The 21,457-nt window shown below is 46.2% G+C and overlaps 1 protein-coding gene across 3 annotated transcripts in view; it reads left to right on the top strand.

Moving 5' to 3' along the window:
* Positions 1-21,457, top strand: part of NR6A1 (nuclear receptor subfamily 6 group A member 1) — a 97,897-nt gene that overhangs the window by 12,232 nt on the left and 64,208 nt on the right. For 2 of the 3 annotated variants that reach the window (XM_070758847.1, XM_070758846.1), the window contains exons 2-3: positions 9,587-9,628; positions 17,305-17,361. In XM_070758847.1, coding sequence (XP_070614948.1) covers positions 9,587-9,628; positions 17,305-17,361 — 99 coding nt within the window. The remainder of the gene's footprint in view (positions 1-9,586; positions 9,629-17,304; positions 17,362-21,457) is intronic. The other variant, XM_070758848.1, reaches the window with a different exon arrangement.

Here is a 21,457-nt window from a genome sequence, read left to right as displayed (position 1 = left end):
CCGTCAGTTTTCTATGTTTCTATGTTTCTTAAAAATCTCCAGTGTTGGAGCATTCACAACTTCTGGTGGCAAGCCGTTCCTCTGGTTGTTTGTTCTTACAGTCAGGGAAATTTCTCCTTGGTTCAAAGTTGCGTCTCTCCTGGGTTACTTGATGTGGGTCAACTCCCCCATAGATGGTAGAATAGTTCCAATATCCCAAGGTGGCTTCTGGACCTGCGTTGATTTGTGCCAGATCCCAGGATAAGGAAGACATACCTAAAGATTAGGCCTTGCGCAGCCAGAACAAAGAGCAAATTCCTAATTGCCAGTTTTGCAAAAAACCCTGGGGACAGCCTTGAAAACTGCTGGCTGGGGGGAGAATGGGCAGTGGGAGAGCCAGAAGGTGGACAAGGGATTGCTGATTAGAAATAAGTCAAGCTGGGTTACAAGTCGACCCATGTTTCAAGGGGAGGCCCTGAATTTGGGGTGGTCTTCTTGGGCTCAAGGTGGCCCCATTTTCAACCCAATTTGGGGATGTCTTTCTACTGAAAGTCATGAGAAGAAGCGAAATTTTTGGTCTTCCTCCGATCAGTTGGGTTAGAAGGTCATAAGTCTTCACCAATCTTTTTTTGGGGGGGGGGGACCCTGAGACGGCCACTTAGTTGGTAGCACGGTGGTTAGTTCAGTGGTCTTTTAATCAGAATAGAGCTGGAAGGGACCTCGGAGATCTTCTAGTCCAGCCCCCCCCGGTTCAAGCAGAAGACCTGATATTACAGGCAGGGAGGGAGGGAGGGAGGGAGGGAGGGAGGGAGGAAGGAAGGAAGGAAGGAAGGAAGGAAAAAGTTGGAAGGGACATTGAAGGTCTTCTAGTCTAACCCTCTGCTCAAGCAGGAGACCCAATATCATTACAGGGAGGGAGGGAGGGAGGGAAGGGAGGAAGGAAGGAAGGAAGGAAAAAGTTGGAAGGGACATTGAAGGTCTTCAAGGAAGGAAGGAAGGAAGAAAGGAAGGAGTTAGAAGGGACATTGAAGGTCTTCTAGTCAAACCCTCTGCTCAAGCAGGAGACCCAATATCATTACAGGGAGGGAGGGAGGAAGGGAGGAAGGAAGGAAGGAAGGAAAAAGTTGGAAGGGACATTGAAGGTCTTCAAGGAAGGAAGGAAGGAAGGAAGAAAGAAAGGAAGGAGTTAGAAGGGACATTGAAGGTCTTCTAGTCAAACCCTCTGCTCAAGCAGGAGACCCAATATCATTACAGGGAGGGAGGAAGGGAGGGAAGGAAGGAGTTGGAAGGGACATTGAAGGTCTTCAAGGAAGGAAGGAAGGAAGGAAGGAAGGAAGGAAGGAGTTGGAAGGGACATTGAAGGTCTTCTAGTCAAACCCTCTGCTCAAGCAGGAGACCCAATATCATTACAGGAAGGAAGGAAGGAAAGAAAGAAGTAAGTAAGTTAGGTGCTCAAGCAGAAGACCTGATACCATTAAAGGACTGTGCTGTAGAGGTTGTAACCTTATCTAGCCCACCCCCACCCACCCACCCATAGGATGCAGAGCTAGGAGATGCACAGGATCTTGCTACCACCATATGCTTGTTGGCGGCAGGGGCCCTTCTCCTTTCCACACCCACCCATCCCGTTTCAGTATCGTATCTCTTTTTCTCCTTTCACCGTGCCTGCTCCTGGGGGGTTGCTCACTATTTCACAGGGTTTCGGTGTCACCGTCCAAGAAAGGACGCCGAGGCAGGGGGCAGTTGGCCGTAAGCTCAGATGACAGCTCTGCACTGTCAGCCAAGCAGAACTCTGGCCACCTGCGATGATGAGTGATGGGTGTCGGGAACTTTCTTGGTTTTTTTTGCTCTATTCCCTCTTTTCTCCCCCACGTCGGAGCCGTCGGTGCGCAAACGCGAAAGCGATTTCGCACCCAGGGGAACTTTCCCTGGCTCCCGGGAAAGTTTCGACAGCTTGGCCTTTTCCCTCCCAAGAGAATCGGGACCACCAGCCACACTTCTGGTGCGAGCGCTTTCGTAAGATCCCCCTGCCCCGTGGTTTGGGGCGGGGAGGCCGGGCTAGGCCCCAAGCCACTGCCCTTCCCAGTTGCGCCACCCGCCCCGCAGAGCCGAGTCTCGTGGTTTGGCCCTTGGCGGCTGCATCAGAAACCCCACTGGGCAAACTGGAAGCTAGAGAGGAGCGCATAGGCACGCCGTTCGGCACTTGAGCCCTAAGGCTCTCCAAAATGAACCTGAGCTTGCCTGCGTTCCGGTTATCTCGGGGTGGGTGGGAAGGCCGGCAGGCTCTGGAGCTTCTGTTCTTGCCCTCTCGCCCTTCTGCCACGTGGGTGGCTCGGCCGGGCTTTTTGGGTTGGAGGAGTTCCCTTCCGATCCTTTGCACCCAAAAATATAAAAGCCCAGGCTTGCCCTAAAGGGTGAATCGCCGCTTCCTGGCGCTTCCTGGCTTTCGGGGAGCTTGGTGGGAACGAGGTGCAGGGTGGTTCCCCCCCCCTTTTTTCTCTCTCTGTCCCTACTTTCTCCAGGCTGAGCCTGCAGGCCTGACACCTCCCCCTTCTCCCCCCCCTCCCTGTCACTCTTCAGTGGCCGCTTCATAAAGAAGTAGAGATAGTAGGGATGATTCAATCAGGCTGTCTTTGCTGCCTACGTGCAGGAGTAGCCACTGGAGCTGCACCGGGTTCCAAAGCAGGCGTGAACAGCTGGATGAAGGGAGAAGCTGTTACCACTTCTCTATTTGAAAGATTTCTTTCTTTCTCTCTTACTCTCCTTTCTTTCTTTCTTTCTTTCTTTCTTTCTTTCTCTTTCTTTCTCTCCCTAACTTTTTCTCCCTTCCTTTCTTTCTCTCCCTCCTGTCTCTCTCTCTCTTTCCTTCCCTCCCTTATCTTTCCCTCCCTTCTTCTCTCCTTCCTTCTCTATCTCCTTTCTCTTCCTTCCTTTTTCTTTCTTCCTCCCTCCCTCCCTCTCTTTCTTATTTCTTTCCCTCCCTCCTTTCTTTCCCTCTTTCTTTCCTTCCTTCCTTCCTTCTTTCTTTTCCGTCCTCTCCCCTCCCTCCCGACTTCTCTCTCCTTCCTTCCTTCCCCCCTCCCCCAAACCAAAGGAAATTCCTTCCCAATCCGGTTTAGGCCTGGTTTGACTGCTTAACCATCACGTTCCCCTGTGGTTGTAAAGTTTGTGTAATCTCCCCAGGGATTACTGCTGCATGTTTGATTAACTGCACCTCCTTGAAATCTCTCTCGGGGAAAGGTAAAAAAAAAAAAAATAGATAGGTTGTGTGTCGTTTTCTCCAAAGTTGGTGCCCTGATTCCTGACCAGTTTGGCTGCAATTTTTTTTTAAACCATTGCTGACTTTCTCGAACCTTTCGTGTCTTTTCATCTCCTTCAGATAAGTTAAGTAAGATCCAGGGATCTTTTGGGATACAGTGTGATTTTAGGATATAATCTGGAGCCAAGTAAGACCTTGGCTACTTTTAAGACCCGTGGACTTCAACTCAGAACTCTGATATTGCCCAGAACTCCCTGGGCAATATCAGAGGAAGGAAAAAGTTTGTGGAGGACCAGGTTAGTGACTATCTTGGGGGGGATGTCATTGGCCACCCGTGGACTTCAACTCCCAGAATTCCTTGGGCAACACTGAAGGAAGGAGACAGTTTTGGAAGGGCTGGGTTAGGGGCTTATATAGCAGCGATGGCAAACGGTTTTTGGTTCATGTGCCAAAAGGGTGCGTGTAGGTGTGGTAGCATGCGTGCACATGCCCACACCCCTTCCCTCCCGCCCCCACATATGTTCAATCCCCACCCCCCATGCGCATGTGCGTAGGTCTTACTGAAGCCTGGTACGTGAAAAAAATGCCCAAACAGGCAAACCGGAAGTACGAGAAAACATACTTCCGATTTGCCCGTTGTGCTGTTTTTTGCACTCCGGGGCTTCAGGAATCTTCAGGAAACAGCCCAACAGCAATAATAATAATAATAATAATAATAATAATAATAATAATAATAATAATAATAATTTATTAGATTTGTATGCCGTACCTCTCCGGAGACTCGGGGCGGCTCACAACAATAACAACAGTGTAACAAACCTAATATATTTAAAAGACATCTAAAAACCCGTCATTAAAACCATGCAACACAATCATACAATACATAAATAATATAAGCCCATAGGTATCTCAATTTCCGCATGCCTGGCGACAAAGGTGGGTCTTCAGTAGCTTACGAAAGGTGAGGAGGGTGGGGGCAGTTCTGATCTCCGGGGGGAGTTGATTCCAGAGGGCTGGGGCTGCCACAGAGAAGGCTCTTCCCCTGGGGCCCCCCAGATGACATTGTTTAGTCAACGGGACCCGGAAAAGGCCATCTCTGTGGGTTGGGAATTATGGGTGTTGGCACCCGAGGGAAAAAAGGTTCGCCATCACAGGCCTATCGAGAGCACCTTCTAAGCCCTGGTTGGAGCTTTATTATATTATTATTATTATTATTATTATTATTATTATTATTATTATTATTTATTAGATTTGTATGCCGCCCCTCTCCGAAGACTCGGGGCGGCTCACAAAAATAATAAAAAACAATATTATAGCGAAACAAATCTTATATTAAAAAAGAAGCATATAAAACCCTATCATATTTAAAAACCAAACAACACATACATACCGAACATAAAATATATAAAGCCTGCGGGAAAAGGTGTCTCATCTCCCCCATGCTTGGCGGTATAGGTGGGTCTTGAGTAGTTTACGAAACTCAAGGAAGCAAACCGGAAGTACGTTTTTCCGAACTTCCGGTTTGTCCGTTGGGAGATTTTTTTCACCTCCGGGGCTTCAGGAAAGCTTCCCTGAAGCGTCCAGAAGGTGAAACGGCCTTTCCCAAGGCTGAAAATCAGCCGGCCAGCGCCTGCATGGGCACTGAAGATGACACAGGACAAAGTCCCATTTGCCCTCCGATATGGCTCTGCATGCCACCGGTTTACCACCGCAGCTATATAGGGTGTTCAACCTTAGGCCACCTTAAGACCCGTGAACTTCAACTCCCAGAATCCCTCAGGCAGCATGGAATTCTGGAAGTTGAAGTCCACAGGCCTTAACGTGGCCTAGGCTGAACAGCCCCAAACCAGTTTCTCTCAGATTATTCCTTCATTACCTTAAACGGGCTACAAGAATGGTGGAAGGTCTTAAGCATAAAACGTATCAGGAAAGACTTCATGAACTCAATCTGTATAGTCTGGAGGACAGAAGGAAAAGGGGGGGACATGATCGAAATATTTAAATATGTGAAAGGGTTAAATAAGGTCCAGGAGGGAAGTGTTTTTAATAGGAAAGTGAACACAAGAACAAGGGGACACAATCTGAAGTTAGTTGGGGGAAAGATCAAAAGCAACACGAGAAAATATTATTTCACTGAAAGAGTAGTAGATGCTTGGAACAAACTTCCAGCAGACGTGGTTGGTAAATCCACAGTAACTGAATTTAAACATGCCTGGGATTAACATAGATCCATCCTAAGATAAAATACAGGAAATAGTATAAGGGCAGACTAGATGGACCATGAGGTCTTTTTCTGCCGTCAGTCTTCTATGTTTCTATGTTTCTTAAACCAGAGATGGCGAACCTTTTTTTCCTCAGTTGCTGAAAGAGCGTGTGTGCGGTCGCGCATGCGTAAGTGCCCACACCCATAATTCAATGCCTGAAGAGATTGAAAACGATTTCCCCTGCCCTCTGTAGGCCGGAAACAACCTGTATCCCAACTTCTGGTGGGCCCAGTAGGCTCATGTTTTGCCCTCCCCAGGCTCCAAAGGCTTCCCTGAAGCTGGCAGAAGGTAAAAACGCCTTCCCCCATCCCCCTGGAGGCTCTCTGGGAGCCAAAAACACCCTCCCAGAGCCTCTGTGTGAGTCAAAAATCAGCTGGCTGGCACACACATGCACATTGGAGCCAGCAGATGTGCTACAGGTTCGCCATCAGAAAGTCTTTACCGAGCTTCAAGGACCTGTCCTAAGTTTCGAGTCTACGGAGAGGGGCGGCATACAAATCCAATAAATTATTATTATTATTATTGTTGTTGTTGTTGTTGTTGTTGTTGTTGTTGTTCTTCTGCCTTCAGCACTGTCCACCTCACTTTGAACCATCGCTGAACAAACCTTGTCGTATCTCGAGGAGTAAAAACGGCGCAATCTTTGCTTCCTTTCCCGTGCTCCTTTCGTTGATTTAAGTTCCTCTTAACTCGGAATACGTAGGCAGATTTTCGGAGATATTGTCGTATGCGTGGCAAATCTTTTAAGCCTATCTCAACGTCCCTCTGGTGATGGGTCGTGGGTTGGTGGGTGGGCTGTTACCCAAAGGAAGATCACTTTTGTCTAATTTTGGATAGTTTGTCCAAAGGTTGGTCACGGGTTAATAGAAACGGAGGATTTCCATGCGTGTGGTACCTTCTAGAACAGGGATGTCCAACTTTTGGTAACTTTTTCAATTGTTTTTTATTCAAAAACATCGTATTACAGTGATCCCCCGAGTTTCGCGATCCCGATCATTGCGAAAGGCTATATCGCGATTTTTCCACCCGATGACGTCACTCCCTTCCTTTCTCATCTCTCTTTCTCTCTCTCTTTCTCTATCTTGCTTCTTCCTCTCTCACACTCTCTTCCTCCCTCTCTCATCTCTTTCTTTCCTTCTCTCTCTTTCTCTATCTCTCCCCCTCTTGCTCTCGAGCGGCAAGCGGGCGGGCGGGCGAACGGGCAAGCGGCAAGCGAGCAGCCGGGCGGGCGGGCGAACGGGCAAGCGGCAAGCGGCAAGTGAGCGGCCGGGCGAGCGGGTGACGGGCAAGCGGCAAGCGGCAAGCGATCTTGGGGTTTCCCCTTTGCCTGGGCGGCAGGAAGACCCACGGAAGGTTCCTTCGGCCGCCCACCAGCTGATCTGCTCGGCAGCGCGGCAGCAGCGAGGAGCCGAAGATGGGGTTTCCCCGTTGCTTGGCAACGGGGAAACCCCATCTTCGGCTCCTCGCTGCTGCCGCGCTGCAAGCAAGCGGCAAGTGAGCGGCAAGCGAGCAGCCGGGCGGGCGGGCGAACGGGCAAGCGGCAAGCGATCTTGGGGTTTCCCCTTTGCCTGGGCAATGGGGAAACCCCATCTTCGGCTCCTTGCTGCCGCCGCGCTGCGGAGCAGATCAGCTGTTGCGCGGCCGAAGGAACCTTCCCTGGGTCTTCCCCGGGTCTTCCCCGCCGCCCACACGCAAACTCCACCATCTGCGCATGTGCGGCCATGGAAAAAGGGGCGCGCATGCGCAGATGGTGTTTTTACTTCCGCACCACTACATCCCGAAATATCGATTATCGCGAGGGGTCTTGGAACGGAACCCTCGCGATAATCGGGGGATCACTGTATATTCATATAGCTCCACACCCAATTTCAAACATTGTTTTTTAATTTATTTATTCAATTTTTTTTAATGCTGTCCTTCTCCTTAGACACAGGGCGGCTTACAACATGTTAGCAATAGCACTTTTTAACAGAGCCAGCCTATTGCCCCCACAATCCGGGTCCTCATTTTACCCACCTCGGAAGGATGGAAGGCTGAGTCAACCTTGAGCTGGTGATGAGATTTGAACCGCTGACCTGCAGATCTACAGTCAGCTTCAGTGGCCTGCAGTACTGCACTCTACCTGCTCTTTCGTTATTTGTCAATATACAGTATTTCATATGTTTACATAGTCTCATATCATCATCTTCATTTTGTTTAAGAGGGGACTTGATCGAAGTGTATAAAATCATGCATGGGATAGAAAAGGTGGATAGGGAAAAATTCTTTTCTCTATCACACAATGCTAGGACGAGGGGGCCCTCCCTAAAGCTCATAGGTAAGAAAGTGAGGACAAATAAAAGGAAATACTTCTTCACCCAGAGGGTCCTTGGTTGATGGAATTCACTTCCAGAGGAGGTTGTGACAGCTGTCAGCCTTGATAGCTTCAAGGCAGGATTAGACAGATGCATGGATGCCAAGTGTATCAGTGGTTATTGAAACGGATGTCCATGTGCCGCCTCTATGTTGGTTGAGGCAGGCAGGATTCCCTTGAGTACTATTTGTTGGGGGTCAAGGGAAAGGGAGGGTCCCCATGGACAATTGGGGGGCCACTGTATGACATAATGCTGGACTCAATGGGCTTTGGCCTGATTCAGCATGGCTCTTCTTATGTTCTTATGTTCTGTGCCACCCCCTTTTAATGCCAGCGTTAAATAGCAATAAGGCTATAAAGTAATCTAACCTGCTAGGTTAACCAAAATGTTTAAAAATATGTCTAGCCAGTGTTGGAGAATGTAACCAAAAAAAATATATACAGGCACATTTTATCATATGTGGTGGACTTGTGCTAAAGCAAAAAAAAACCCATGTAGGTGGGTAGAAAAGATGATGGGATAGCTTGACAGACGAAAATAAGATAATATGATAAACACTAGCAGTAATATCAGTACTAGGATTACAAAGACAAATGAACATAATAGTGTATTATATCAATATTTAGAAACATATACAGTGTTCCCTCGCTTTTCGCGGCGGATGCATTCCGAGACCGCCCGCGAAAGTCAAATTTCTGCAAAGTAGAGATGCGGAAGTAAATACACTATTTTTGGCTATGAACAGTATCACAAGCCTTCCCTTAACACTTTAAAACCCTAAATTGCAATTTCCCATTCCCTTAGCAACCATTTAGATTATTACTCACCATGTTTATTTACTAAAGTTTATTAAAAAAAATATTTATTAAAAGCAGACGAAAGTTTGGCGATGACATATGACGTCATCGGGTGGGAAAAACCGTGGTACAGTATAGGGGAAAAACCCACAAAGTATTTTTTAATTAATATTTTTGAAAAAACGTGGTATAGACTTTTCGCGAAGTTCGAACCCGCGAAAATCGAGGGAACACTGTATATTAATTACAGGTGTTATATTTAAGTTCCTTAGAGGTATAGAAACTGCAATGATAGTAGAAATAGTTGGAATAATAAATAATAAGCCTAAAATAAGCCTAAAATAAGCCTAAAATAAGAGTCACTATACTGTATGTATCAAAAAATAACCTTAAAGGTTTTAATGTATCTATATACTGTATGTTTTGTTTGTGTTTTTGGTTCGTTTTTGTATAATGCCTTTTTTGTTTGCATTTTTTTTAAAAAAATTATACACTAATAAAAATCATTTTTTTAAAAAGAAAAGATGATAGGGAAACATAAATTTTTAAACCTGAACTGTTTTTATTAGGCAGAGTACCAGAGAAACTTGATAAGCACAGTATATATTTATATATTACGTGTCCTAAAAGCAGCAAGGATTATATTCGCACAATATTGGGGGGAAAGGAAGAAACACTGGAAAACGATGAGATAATTAGGAAGATTGGGCAGAAATGGATAGACTCACCTTGAACAGAAAGAAGACACAACATTATCAAGTGTGGGATTTATTTTTACGAGCGATTGGGGAAAAGGGATGGAGATTAAGAATGGAATCTTTATTAAGTAAATTAACCATCCTAACAACACAATGTTTATTAAGCGCCAACAAACGTAAACAATAAAAAAAAATGTATATTTTTCCAAAAAGGCTGTCCCTTTTCTCTTTTCAGGGTTTCCTCAAGAGCCTTCAGCCGAACATGACCCGCCCTTCGGTAGGTGTGAAGATATTTTTTCCCCCTCTTTGAAAGATGAATTTTAACAAAATGAGACCCCTCCCTCTCTCTTTCTTCCCGTGACTGGTGTTCTGTCGGGCTCTCTGGTAGACTCCTCTCACAAATTCACAGGTACAAATTTCAGACACACACACACACACGTTTGAAAATTCAAAACAATGTTCTTTATAATGAAAAGTCACTTAAACCAAGCCCTCTTTTGGTATAGCAAAGAACCCTCGTCTCCAAACAAACTGGTGATTTGTACAAGTCCCTTATCAGTTCTGTGATACTTAGCTTGCAGCTGTGAGGCAATTCACAGTCTTCTTTCACAAAGTGAAACACACTTTGCCCTGGTTTAGTTTCCAAGCGGGGAAAAATCAGCACACAAAAGGTCAAAGTCAGTAAAGCAGGCACGAAACACAACGATCAGATAATCCTCCACAATGGCCAAACCCACACGCTGCTCTTTATAGCAGCCTCACTACTTACCACAGCCCCACCCATCCACAGGTGGCCTCATTTTCTTTAAATAATCTCTCAGTTGTTGTTGCCTATGCATCGCTCTCCGCATGCGTGGCTGTATCATTAACTCTTGTTCCGAATCCAAGGAGGAGCTAGATAATTGATCTCCTGAGCTGTCTGCCACACTCTCCTCCTCCCTGTCACTCATGTCTTCTTGGTCAGAGGAGCCTTCATCATCAGATTCCACTGGGGGCAAAACAGGTCTGCAACATGTGGATGTCTCCCCCACATCCACAGTCCTTGGGGCAGGAGCTGGGCCAGAGCTAACCACAACAGCTGGTTGCTCATTTCTCTTTGCTCCATAAAGCAAGGACTCTCCAACCTTGGCAACTTTAAGACTCCCTGGGAGTCTGAAATCCACAAGTCTTAAAAGTTGCCAAGCTTCGAGACCCCCTTCCATAAAGGATGGACACCGTTTTTTAAAACCGACAGTCCAGGGGTGAAATGCTACCAGTTCAGGCGGCTGGCGGTGGTTTGGAAAGCCGGTGGCAGTGCGAGGCTCTGTCTACCTGCCCGGATATCACTGTTTTCTCTTTTTTAACCCTCTGTGCCCACGCAAAGTTTTCTGCGCATGGGCAGAGGGTGAAAAAGCCCGTGCTTCTGAATCTCTTAGGGAAGGTAAGTAAATTTCACCACTGTATATTCCCTGCAGCCTGACGCCATGGTGCTACTTGGGGGATGGTGTCTCCCAGATGACTTCCAGCTAGAGATTTATTTGTCTGTCTGTCTGTCTGTCCGTCCATCCATCCATCCATCCATCCATCCATCCATCCTTCCTTCCATTCTTCCATCCATCCTTCCTTCCTTCCTTCCATTCTTCCTTCCATACATCCATCTATCCATCCCTCCCTCCCATCCACCCCTTCCTTCCTTCCTTCCATCCATCCCTTCCTTCCTTCCTTCCATCCATCCCATCCTTCCTTCCTTCCTTCCTTCCAATTCATCCATCCCATCCCTCCTTCCTTCCATCCATCCATCCATCCATCCATTTTATCTACTGTATTTTTCGGAGTATAAGACACACCTTATTTTGAGGGGGAGGAAAATAGGTAGGGAAAAGAATCTGCCTACCAGATATTCATCTGGCTAGCATCCTTAGTGTGGTCAGCTTCAGCACATTATTTTATCCCTTGGTTAGGGCTTTAAAAAAACCTTATTTTGAGAGAGGAACAATGAAAGAGCTTGCAAGCCAGTAAGAGCTGGGGACATGGTTAGCACCTGGTTGGGGCTGGAAAGAAACATTTGGAACAAGTTAGAGCAATGAAAAAAACCCCCCTGCAAAGACAGGGTTTGTAAAACATTATTCACAGAGAGTAACAGTGAAAGAGCTTGCAAGCCAATAAGAGCTGAGAAAATTATTAGCACCTGGTTAGGGCTGGAAAGAAACTTACTTGGAGCAAGTTAGAGTAATGAAAATAACTCTGCAAAGACAGAGTTTGGAAAACATTATTCACAGAGAGCAACAGTGAAAGAGCTTGCAAGCCAGTAACAGCTCAGAAAATTATTAGCACCTGGTTAGGGCTGGAAAGAAACTTACTTGGAGCAAGTTAGAATAATGAAAAAAACCTCTGCAAAGACAGGGTTTGGAAAACATTATTCACAGAGAGTAACAGTGAAAGAGCTTGCAAGCCAGTAAGAGCTGAGAAAATTATTAGCACCTGGTTAGGGCTGGAAAGAAACTTACTTGGAGCAAGTTAGAATAATGAAAAAAACCTCTGCAAAGACAGGGTTTGGAAAACATTATTCACAGAGAGCAACAGTGAAAGAGCTTGCAAGTCAGTAAGAGCTGAGAAAATTATTAGCCCCTGGTTAGGGCTGGAAAGAAACTTACTTGGAGCAAGTTAGAGTAATGAAAATAACTCTGCAAAGACAGGGTTTGGAAAACATTATTCACAGAGAGCAACAGTGAAAGAGCTTGCAAGCCAGTAAGAGCTCAGAAAATTATTAGCACCTGGTTAGGGCTGGAAAGAAACTTACTTGGAGCAAGTTAGAATAATGAAAAAAACCTCTGCAAAGACTTAGGGCTTGGGAAACATTCTTTGCAGACAGTAACAATGGAAGAACCTGCAAAATAAGAGCTGGCAAGATCGTTAGCACCTAGTTAGGGCTGGGGGGAAAAAGCTTCAAGTAAGCTGCATTCATAAGGTGCACCTGAATTTTCAGCCTCTTTTAGGGAGGAAAAAGGTGCATCTTACACTCCAAAAATACGGTATTTATTGTTTGTTTGTTTATTTATTTATTTATTTATTATTTAGATTTGTATGCCGCCCCTCTCCGCGAACTCGGGGCGGCTCACAACAAAAATATAAACAATCGTACAAATCCAAATAGATTCAATAAATTTAAGTATTTAAAATAGTTTTAAAAAGAACCCCACTATATTAACAAGCACACACACAAACATACCATACATAAATTGTACGTGGCCGGGGGGAGGTGTTTCAGTTCCCCCATGCCTGACGACAAAGGTGGGTTTTAAGAACTTTACGGAAGGCAGGGAGAGTAGGGGCAGTTCTAATCTCCGGGGGGAGTTGGTTCCAGAGAGCCGGGGCCGCCACAGAGAAGGCTCTTCCCCTGGGGCCCGCCAACCGACATTGTTTAGTTGACGGGACCCGGAGAAGGCCCACTCTGTGGGACCTAATCGGTCGCTGGGATTATTTCGATTTCTAGGCCGCCCTTTTCCAGGGCGGCTTACAAAATAAATGTAAATACCTAAACACAGCATAGTAGAAATCGAAGTTAAAACTGAACCAGTTTAAAATCTGAAGTCCGTTAAACATACTAAAGTCCAAATGTAATCAACCCATGAAAATCCATGTCTTAAAACCATTCAATCACATTCACATCTCAGTTATAATGTGGGATAGAGCAGAATATCTATGCTCAGTGGCCCCATGCCTGCCGGCAAAGATGTGTCTTCAGTAACTTCCGAAAGGCCAGGAGAGTGGGAGCAGTGCGAATCTCCGTGTGGGGGTGGGGAGTTGATTCCAAAGGAGCCACCACAAAGAAGGCTCCTCCCCTAAGGCCTGCCAGCCGGCATTGCTTGGGACCTGGAGAAGCTGGGAGTTGTAGTCTTTCAACATCCCCCCCCCCCCCCAATAAAGGAAGATATATCTCAGCCCTCTTTTCCGTGAGTTGAGAAGTTGGCCGCGTCTTGGTCTCACCTGGGGGGCCTTCAAAGTCAACTCCTCTCCTGCAGGTTCAGGCGAAGTTCATTTCTAGGGGTAGCGGAGGACCCCCCTCCCCCCCAACCCCATTTTGATGAGGATAACAGGGGCAAGGCCAATCAAGGGTCAGGAGAAGGTCAAACTGGGGCAACCTTTTTCCTCCCCTCCTCCCCTGCTGTGTCCCCCCCCCTCGCCCCCCCCCAAGCCCGCAAATGGTAGCCGGGACTTTTCTCCTCCCCTCCTTGCATTGGTTGTACAGCTGTAAAACTAAAAAAAAAAAGGAATCCAGAAGAATAGCATCCATTGTTTCTAAAAAAACAGGAGAAATAATTGATTTATGTTATGGCACCCAATTAGGCTATAAAAGGGGGGGTGGGAGACCCTTTAAAGTTACCCCAGGGCATGATTGCAGCCCCAAAGAGCCCCCCTTCCTCCCCCCCCAAAAGGTAATCAGCTCAGCGTGCTAAATTATTTATTCCTTTCAAAAGCTGAGACAATGCCTCCGGTCAACAATTGGCCGTCCCCCCTTCACATTTGTGGCCGGAGGAGAGGGCACAGGTCAAGGAGCCCTGGCCAGCAACAGCTGGTCCTCTCGGCTCAAACGGACTTTGATTGGGATGTCCTTCCCCCCCCCCTCACCCCTCCCTTCCAGGACAGGCCATTCTCCCTCCCTCCCCCATTTTCGTAGGGCTACCCCCTCCCGAGTGCTCGGGAGCAAACGGGCAACCAGACCAGACGGACTTGTGCCGGTGTAAAGTTGGTGTAAACTTTGCACGCTAACACCTCCCTGGTTTCTAGTGGTGCATGAGGGTCCTTGAGGGCCCTTCTGTGGCCAAGGATGATGGGGCAGGTTCCGGCAGCTCTGGCGAGTCCCATTTTTGACCCACGCCGGCACTTCTGCGTCTCACGAGTATTCTTAAGGTGCTTCCGTGAGGTGGCCCAGCCATTGCTCAATGCAGGTAATCCTCAATTTTAACCACTGCAGTTGAGCCCCAAAATTGACGTGATGTACCGTATTTTTTGGAGTATAAGACGCACCTTAGTTTTTGGGGAGGAAAATAGGGAAAAGAATCTGCTTACCAGGTATTCATCTGGCTGGCGTCCTTAGTTTAGTCAGCTTCAGCACATTGCTTTATCCCCTGGTTAAGGGCTTTAAAAAACCTTTATTCTGAGAGAGTAACAATGAAAGAGCTTGCAAGCCAGTAAGAGCTGGGAACATCATTAGCAGCTGGGAACATCATTAGCACCTGGAAAGAAACAGTCTGAGCAAGTTAGAGCAATGGAAAAAACCTTGCAAAGACTTAGGGCTTGGAAAACATTCTTTGCAGGGAGTAACAACGAAAGAGCTTGCAACCAATAACAGCTGGAAACATCATTAGCACCTGGAAAGAAACAGTCTGAGCAAGTTAGAGCAATGGAAAAAACCCTGCAAAGACTTAGGGCTTGGAAAACATTCTTTGCAGGGAGTAACAATGAAAGAGCTTGCAACCAATAACAGCTGGGAACATCATTAGCACCTGGAAAGAAACAGTCTGAGCAAGTAGAGCAATGGAAAAAACCCTGCAAAGACTTAGGGCAGGGGTAGGGAACGTTGGCTCTTCTATGACTTATGGACTTCAACTCCCAGAATACCTGAGCCAATCATGCTAGCTCGGGACTTCTGGGAGTTGAAGTCCTCATGTCATAGAAGAGCCAACGTTCCCTACCCCTGACTTAGGGCTTGGAAAACATTCTTTGCAGGGAGTAACAATGAAAGAGCTTGCAAGCCAATAACAGCTGGAAACATCATTAGCACCTGGAAAGAAACATTCAGGGCAAGTAGAGCAATGGAAAAAACCCTGCACAGACTTAGGGCTTGGAAAACATTCTTTGCAGAGAGTAACAATGAAAGCCTGCAAGGTAAGAGCTGGGAAGATCGTAAGCAGCTAGTTAGGCCTGAAGAAAAAAAGCTCACAACAGCAATGACAATACAGTATAAATCTAATAGTTAAAAAGGAATTTATGTGAAGTAGAGGAAAGATATACAGTGGTACCTCATGATACGAACCCCTCGTGATACGAACCTGGGGTTCGGAAATTTTTTGCCTCTTCTTACGAACTTTTTTCGGCTTACGAACCCACTGCAGATCGCAAAATGTCTTCGTGACGTCAAAGCTCCGCCTATGGAATTCCCTATTGGGATTCCCCACCTTCTTTCTAGCCTCCAGATCGGCCGAAAACGCCGCCGCCCATCGCAAAAACGGTGCTCCACCGAGTGGCGCCACCCGGCTGTAACCTTCTGAAACAGCCGGGCGCTTCTCGGCGGCCTCCGGAACCCGAACCCGAACCCGAACTTCCGGGTTCGGCATTCGGGAGAACGCCGAGAAGCCCCCGGCTGTTTCAGAAGGTGACAGCCGGGCGGCGGCGCTTCTCGGCAGCCTCCCAAACCCGAACCTGAAAACTTCAGGTTCGGGTTCGGGAGAACGCCGAGAAGCCCCCCGGCTGTTTTAAAAGGTGACAGCTGGGTGGCGGCGCCCAGCGGAGTGCCGTTTTGCGGGGGGGTTTTTTTGCACCGATTAATCGCTTTTACATTGTTTCCTATGCGAAACAATGTTTCATCTTACGAACATTTCGCCTTATGAACCTACTTCCGGAACCAATTAGGTTCGTAAGACGAGGTATTACTGTATTTTTATGTATTTAACGAGTATTTGGACTTTTAAAACCCACCCTTTGCATTAAACAGCCATTCTATAATGCTTCTCAGCTGGAACTACATGTGATATCCTACCAGTTTCTTTAATAGAGTACAGTCGCACTGTAGAAGAAGTTTATATATTTTTAATGGATTTAACATTTTTAATGGATTTAAGCCCCCTTTGAAAACACGTGAAGTAGTGAATCCGCAAAAGATGAACCGCGAAGTGGCGAGGGGTTACCGTACACTGCTCAAAAAAATAATGGGAACACTCAAATAACACATCCTAGATCTGAATGAATGAAATATTCTCACTGAACATTTCATTTGCACAACTATTCCATTTGCACAACAGCAGGTGAAATTGACCGTCAATCAGTGTTGCTTCCTAAGTGGACAAGTTTGATTTCACAGAAGTTTGATTTACTTGGAGTTATATTGTGTCGTTTGAGCGTTCCCTTTATTTTTTTTGAGCAGTGTATATCCAGAAATCTAAATCTCCTTTAAAAAGAATTATACAAAATTACTAAAAGTGTTCAGCAAAATATCTTAATTTTTTCGTCCCCCCCCCAAACACTCCTTAACTCACTCTCTCTTTTTAATTTTTTTATTATTTAATTTATAAAGCCCTTCATGGCACCGGGCCAGATTATCTCAGGGACCGGCTTCTGCCGCACGAAACCCAGCGACCAGTTAGGTCCCACAGAGTGGGCCTTCTCCGGGTCCCGTCAACTAAACAATGTCGGTTGGCGGGGCCCAGGGGAAGAGCCTTCTCTGTGGCGGCCCCAGCCCTCTGGAACCAACTCCCCCCAGAGATTAGAATAGCCCCCACCCTCCTTGCCTTTCGTAAGCTCCTCAAAACCCACCTCTGCCGTCAGGCATGGGGAAAATAAGATATTCTTTTCCCCCTAGGCTTCTACAATTTATGCATGGTATGCTTGTATGTATGATTGGTTTTTATAACAAGGGTTTTTAAGCTGTTGTAGTATTGGATTTTTTACATTCTGTTTTTTGTCACTGTTGTTAGCTGCCCCGAGTCCATGGAGAGGGGCGGCATACAAATCCAATAAGTCATGTAATGTAATTTAATTTAATGTAATGTAATGTAATGTAATTTAATTTAATGTAATTTAATGTAATGTAATGTAATTTAATTTAATTTAATTTAATTTAATTTAATTTAATTTAATTTAATTTTTACACTTGTGTGCTGCCCCCTCTCCGTAGACTCGGGGCGGCTCACAGCAATAGTAAACGCAATGTAAAAGACAAATCTAATATTTAAAAAACTTATTTTCTCTTCCCAGCTCCAGATGTTGAACACATGAACGCCCCTCCTTCCGTGCTTCTCTTGAACGCCGGCAGTAAGTCCGACTTTCTCTTAAAAACGTTTTTTGAGGAGGGTGGGAAGGGGTCCTCTCAGTGCCCCCTCTGTGCCCTTGTGTAGGTGGATCCGCGACTTAACGGCCGCAGTGGATCTCCATGTTTCCGTTGCTCGGGGAGTCATGGCTTTTGTCCCTGTCGTGCAGCGTCATAAAGTGAATCCCTGCAGTTGTTAGGTGAACCTTGGTTTCCCCGTTGACTTGGTCACAAGAGAGGATCCCGTGATCCTGGGACCCTGTAACCGTCATAAATATGAGACAGTGGAAAAAACGCCTGGATTTGGTTACAGATAGCGGCCGCCTTCTTTACCTGACCATGGTTCTCCACTAGAGGGCAGTATCCAGATTCTGCACATTTTCTATAGCAGTGTTTCCCAACCTTGGCAACTTGAAGATATTTGGACTTCAACTCCCAGAATTCCCCAGCCAGCATTCACTGGCTGGGGAATTCTGGGAGTTGAAGTCCAGATATCTTCAAGTTGCCAAGGTTGGGAAACACTGCTCTATAGCAAAGGACTCAAATTAACGACAGTCACAAGTGTCTTTGGGTCACGTGATCCCCTTTTGCGACCTTCCGACAACCAGCGTCGATGGGGAAGCCACATTCCCTTAACAACCAGTGATTCACTTAACGACCGCGGCCACAGAGGTCATAAAATGGGGCAAAACTCTCTTATCAATCCTCTCGCCTAAGAAACCAAAACGTTAGGGCAATTGTGGTTGTAAGTGGAGGACTCCTCTGTACTCTGTGTGTGTTTGTGTGTCTCCGGGGGTTTGCGTTTGTAAAAGGCCAGAGATACTTGGACGTGATGGAGGAGATTAAAACAGAGTTGGAAGGGACCTTGGAGGTCATCTAGTCCGACCCCCTGCCCAAGTTGCCATTCCTGGTGTGCTGCATGTGCAGCTTCAGGTCTCTGGTGTGTGCATGCATCTCGGTGAGATTTGGCTTCTGCGCATGGGCAGAAGCAAAAAATCACCGAAATCTCTCTCGCATGCACGCCCCCCTTATGAGGTTTTTTTTCCTGAGCATGGGTAGAAGCATAATCTTGCTGGGATGTGCGCGGGCACGAACAGGAGGAGTTAAACTAACATCCGCTACCGATGTGGCATCCTTATCCGTACTGGTAGCAAATCGCTACTGCCGTACACCATTTCTGACAGATGGCAGTCCAGTCCCTTCTTCACAGCCTCCAGGGATGAAGCTCCCACAACTTCCGAAGGCAACTTCTGTTCCATGGGTTGATTGTTCTCGCTGTCGGAAAATTCCTCCTTATTTACAGGTTGAATCTCTCCTTGATTAGTGTTGGTGATGACCTATAAAGCCCTATGTGGCATCGGACCAGAATACCTATGGGACCGCCTTCTGCCGCCCGAATCCCAGTGGCCGATTAGGTCCCACAGAGTCGGCCTTCTCCGGGTCGACTAAACAATGTCTTTTAGCGGTACCTAGGGGAAGAGACTTTTCTGTGGCGGCCCCGGCCCTCGGGAATCAACTCCCCCTCCCCCCAGAGATTCAAACTGCCTCCCCACCTTAACGCGCCCCTTTCTGACTAGTAGGACTTCAGTATGGTATGATTGTGTAGTATCGATTGTTTTTTAATGATAGTGGGTTTTTAACTTTAGTTTTCAACTATTAGATTTATACTGTATTGTCATTGTTGTTGTGAGCCGCCCTGAGTCTTCGGAGAGGGGTGGCATACAAATCTAATACATCATCATCATCATCATCATCATCATCATTATTATTATTATTATTATTATTATTATTACTACTATTATTATTATTATGTCAATACCACTCAGCAACCGATATCACTATGCTGGATTTCGTATTTCATCACCAGTCGGGCGCTTCCCAAGCACCTAGGACTGCGTGATGTAGCGGCGAATTATGTTTGCCGATCCCAGTAAAGTGGCCTTTTGCAATTGACAGATGGAGATGTTGTCAATTCCGATGGTTTTCAAATGTCCGCTGAGATCCTTTGGCACTGCGCCCAGCATGCCAAGTACCACTGGGACCACTTTCACTGGCTTATGCCAGAGTCGTTGCAGCTCGATTTTTAGACCACCACCATCATCATCATCATCATCATCATCATTATCATCATCATCATTATTATTATTCTACACATTATTTCTCGTCTGGCCTTCAGATATCTTGGAAAATAGCTTGACCCCCCTTCCTCCTCTTTGTGACAGCCCCTCAAATATCAAAACACTGCTATCCTGTCTCCGCTGGTCCTTCTCTTCGCCAGACTAGCCCTGCCCAGTTCCTGCAACTGTTCATCGTATGTTTTAGCCTCCAGTCCCCTCATCATCCTGGTTGCTCTTCTCTGCAGTCATTGTAGAAACATAGAAACATAGAAGACTGACAGCAGAAAAAGACCTCATGGTCCATCTAGTCTGCCCTTATACTATTTCCTGTATTTTATCTTACAATGGATATATGTTTATCCCAGGCATGTTTAAATTCAGTTCCTGTGGATTTACCAACCACGTCTGCTGGAAGTTTGTTCCAAGGATCTACTACTCTTTCAGTCAAATAATATTTTCTCATGTTGCTTTTGATCTTTCCTCCAACTAACTTCAGATTGTGTCCCCTTGTTCTTGTGTTCACTTTCCTATTAAAAAACACTTCCCTCCTGAGCCTTATTTAACCCTTTAACATATTTAAATGTTTCGATCATATCCTCCCTTTTCCTTCTGTCCTCCAGACTATATAGATTGAGTTCATGAAGTCTTTCCTGATACGTTTTATGCTTAAGACCTTCCACCATTATTCTTGTAGCCCGTCTTTGGACCCGTTCCATTTTGTCAATATCTTTTTGTAGGTGAGGTCTCCAGAACTGAACACAGTACAGTGTTCCCTCGATTTTTGCAGGTTCGAACTTTGCGAATAGCCTATACCACGTTTTTTCAAAAAATATTAATTAAAAAATACTTTGCGGTTTTTTTCCTATACCACGGTTTTTCCTGCACGATGATGTCATACGTCATCGTCAAACTAATAATTTTTGCAAATAAAAAACAAAATAAATAATAATTGTTAATGAATAATTATGTTTATAAATATTAGGATCATTAAGTGTCTTGTTCAATGGTGAGTACCAGTAATAATGGTGAGTAAATGGTTGTTAAGGGAATGGGAAATGGTAATTTAGGGGGTTAAAGTGTTAAGGGAAGGCTTGTGATACTGTCCATAGCCAAAAATGGTGTATTTACTTCCATATCTCTACTTCGCGGAAATTCGACTTTCGCGGGCAATCTCGGAACGCATCCCCCGCGGAAATCGAGGGAACACTGTATTCCAAATGTGGTCTCACCAGCGCTGTATATAAGGGGATCACAATCTCCCTCTTCCTGCTTGTTATACCTCTAGCTATGCAGCCAAGCATCCTACTTGCTTTCCCTACTGCCCGACTGCAGTGTTTCTAGGGTCTCAGTCTCTTTTTTAATAATAGTGTGGTGACCAAAACTGGATGCAGGATTCTAGCTGTGATCTTACTAAGGTCCTGGGTCACGGTGCGGGTGTCCAGCCTCCATCTTGCTGCTGTTTGATCCGCAGTTTGCATTCATTAGTCAGAGGGCTGACCGAACCCGAAACCCACCGACAGCAATGAATGTTGAGTGCAGCCATTATTTTGAGCGATGTCCGGTGTTGGGTTCGAGTCCTTGTCGAGAAGCGACCGGTCTGTTCAAACTTTGGCACCCAAAGGTGCTTTTTTCTCCCCCAAGAAGCAATTGGACTTTTTATTTTTTATTTTTCCTTGGAGATGTTTCGCTTCTCGTCCGGGAGGCTTCCTCAGCTCTGACTGGATGGTGGTGGGGAATGGAAGGATTGATATTCCTATCTATCTCCGAGACCGCCTCCTGCCGCACGAATCCCAGCGACCGATTAGGTCCCACAGAGTGGGCCTTCTCCGGGTCCCGTCAACTAAACAATGTCGGTTGGCGGGCCCCAGGGGAAGAGCCTTCTCTGTGGCGGCATCGGCCCTCTGGAACCAACTCCCCCCGGAGATTAGAACTGCCCCTACTCTTCCTGCCTTCCGTAAACTCCTTAAAACCCACCTTTGCCGTC

Source organism: Erythrolamprus reginae, chromosome 8 (assembly GCF_031021105.1).
Source record: "Erythrolamprus reginae isolate rEryReg1 chromosome 8, rEryReg1.hap1, whole genome shotgun sequence".
Classification (NCBI taxonomy): Eukaryota; Metazoa; Chordata; class Lepidosauria; order Squamata; family Dipsadidae; genus Erythrolamprus; species Erythrolamprus reginae.
This window is presented reverse-complemented; position numbering and strand designations above follow the sequence as displayed.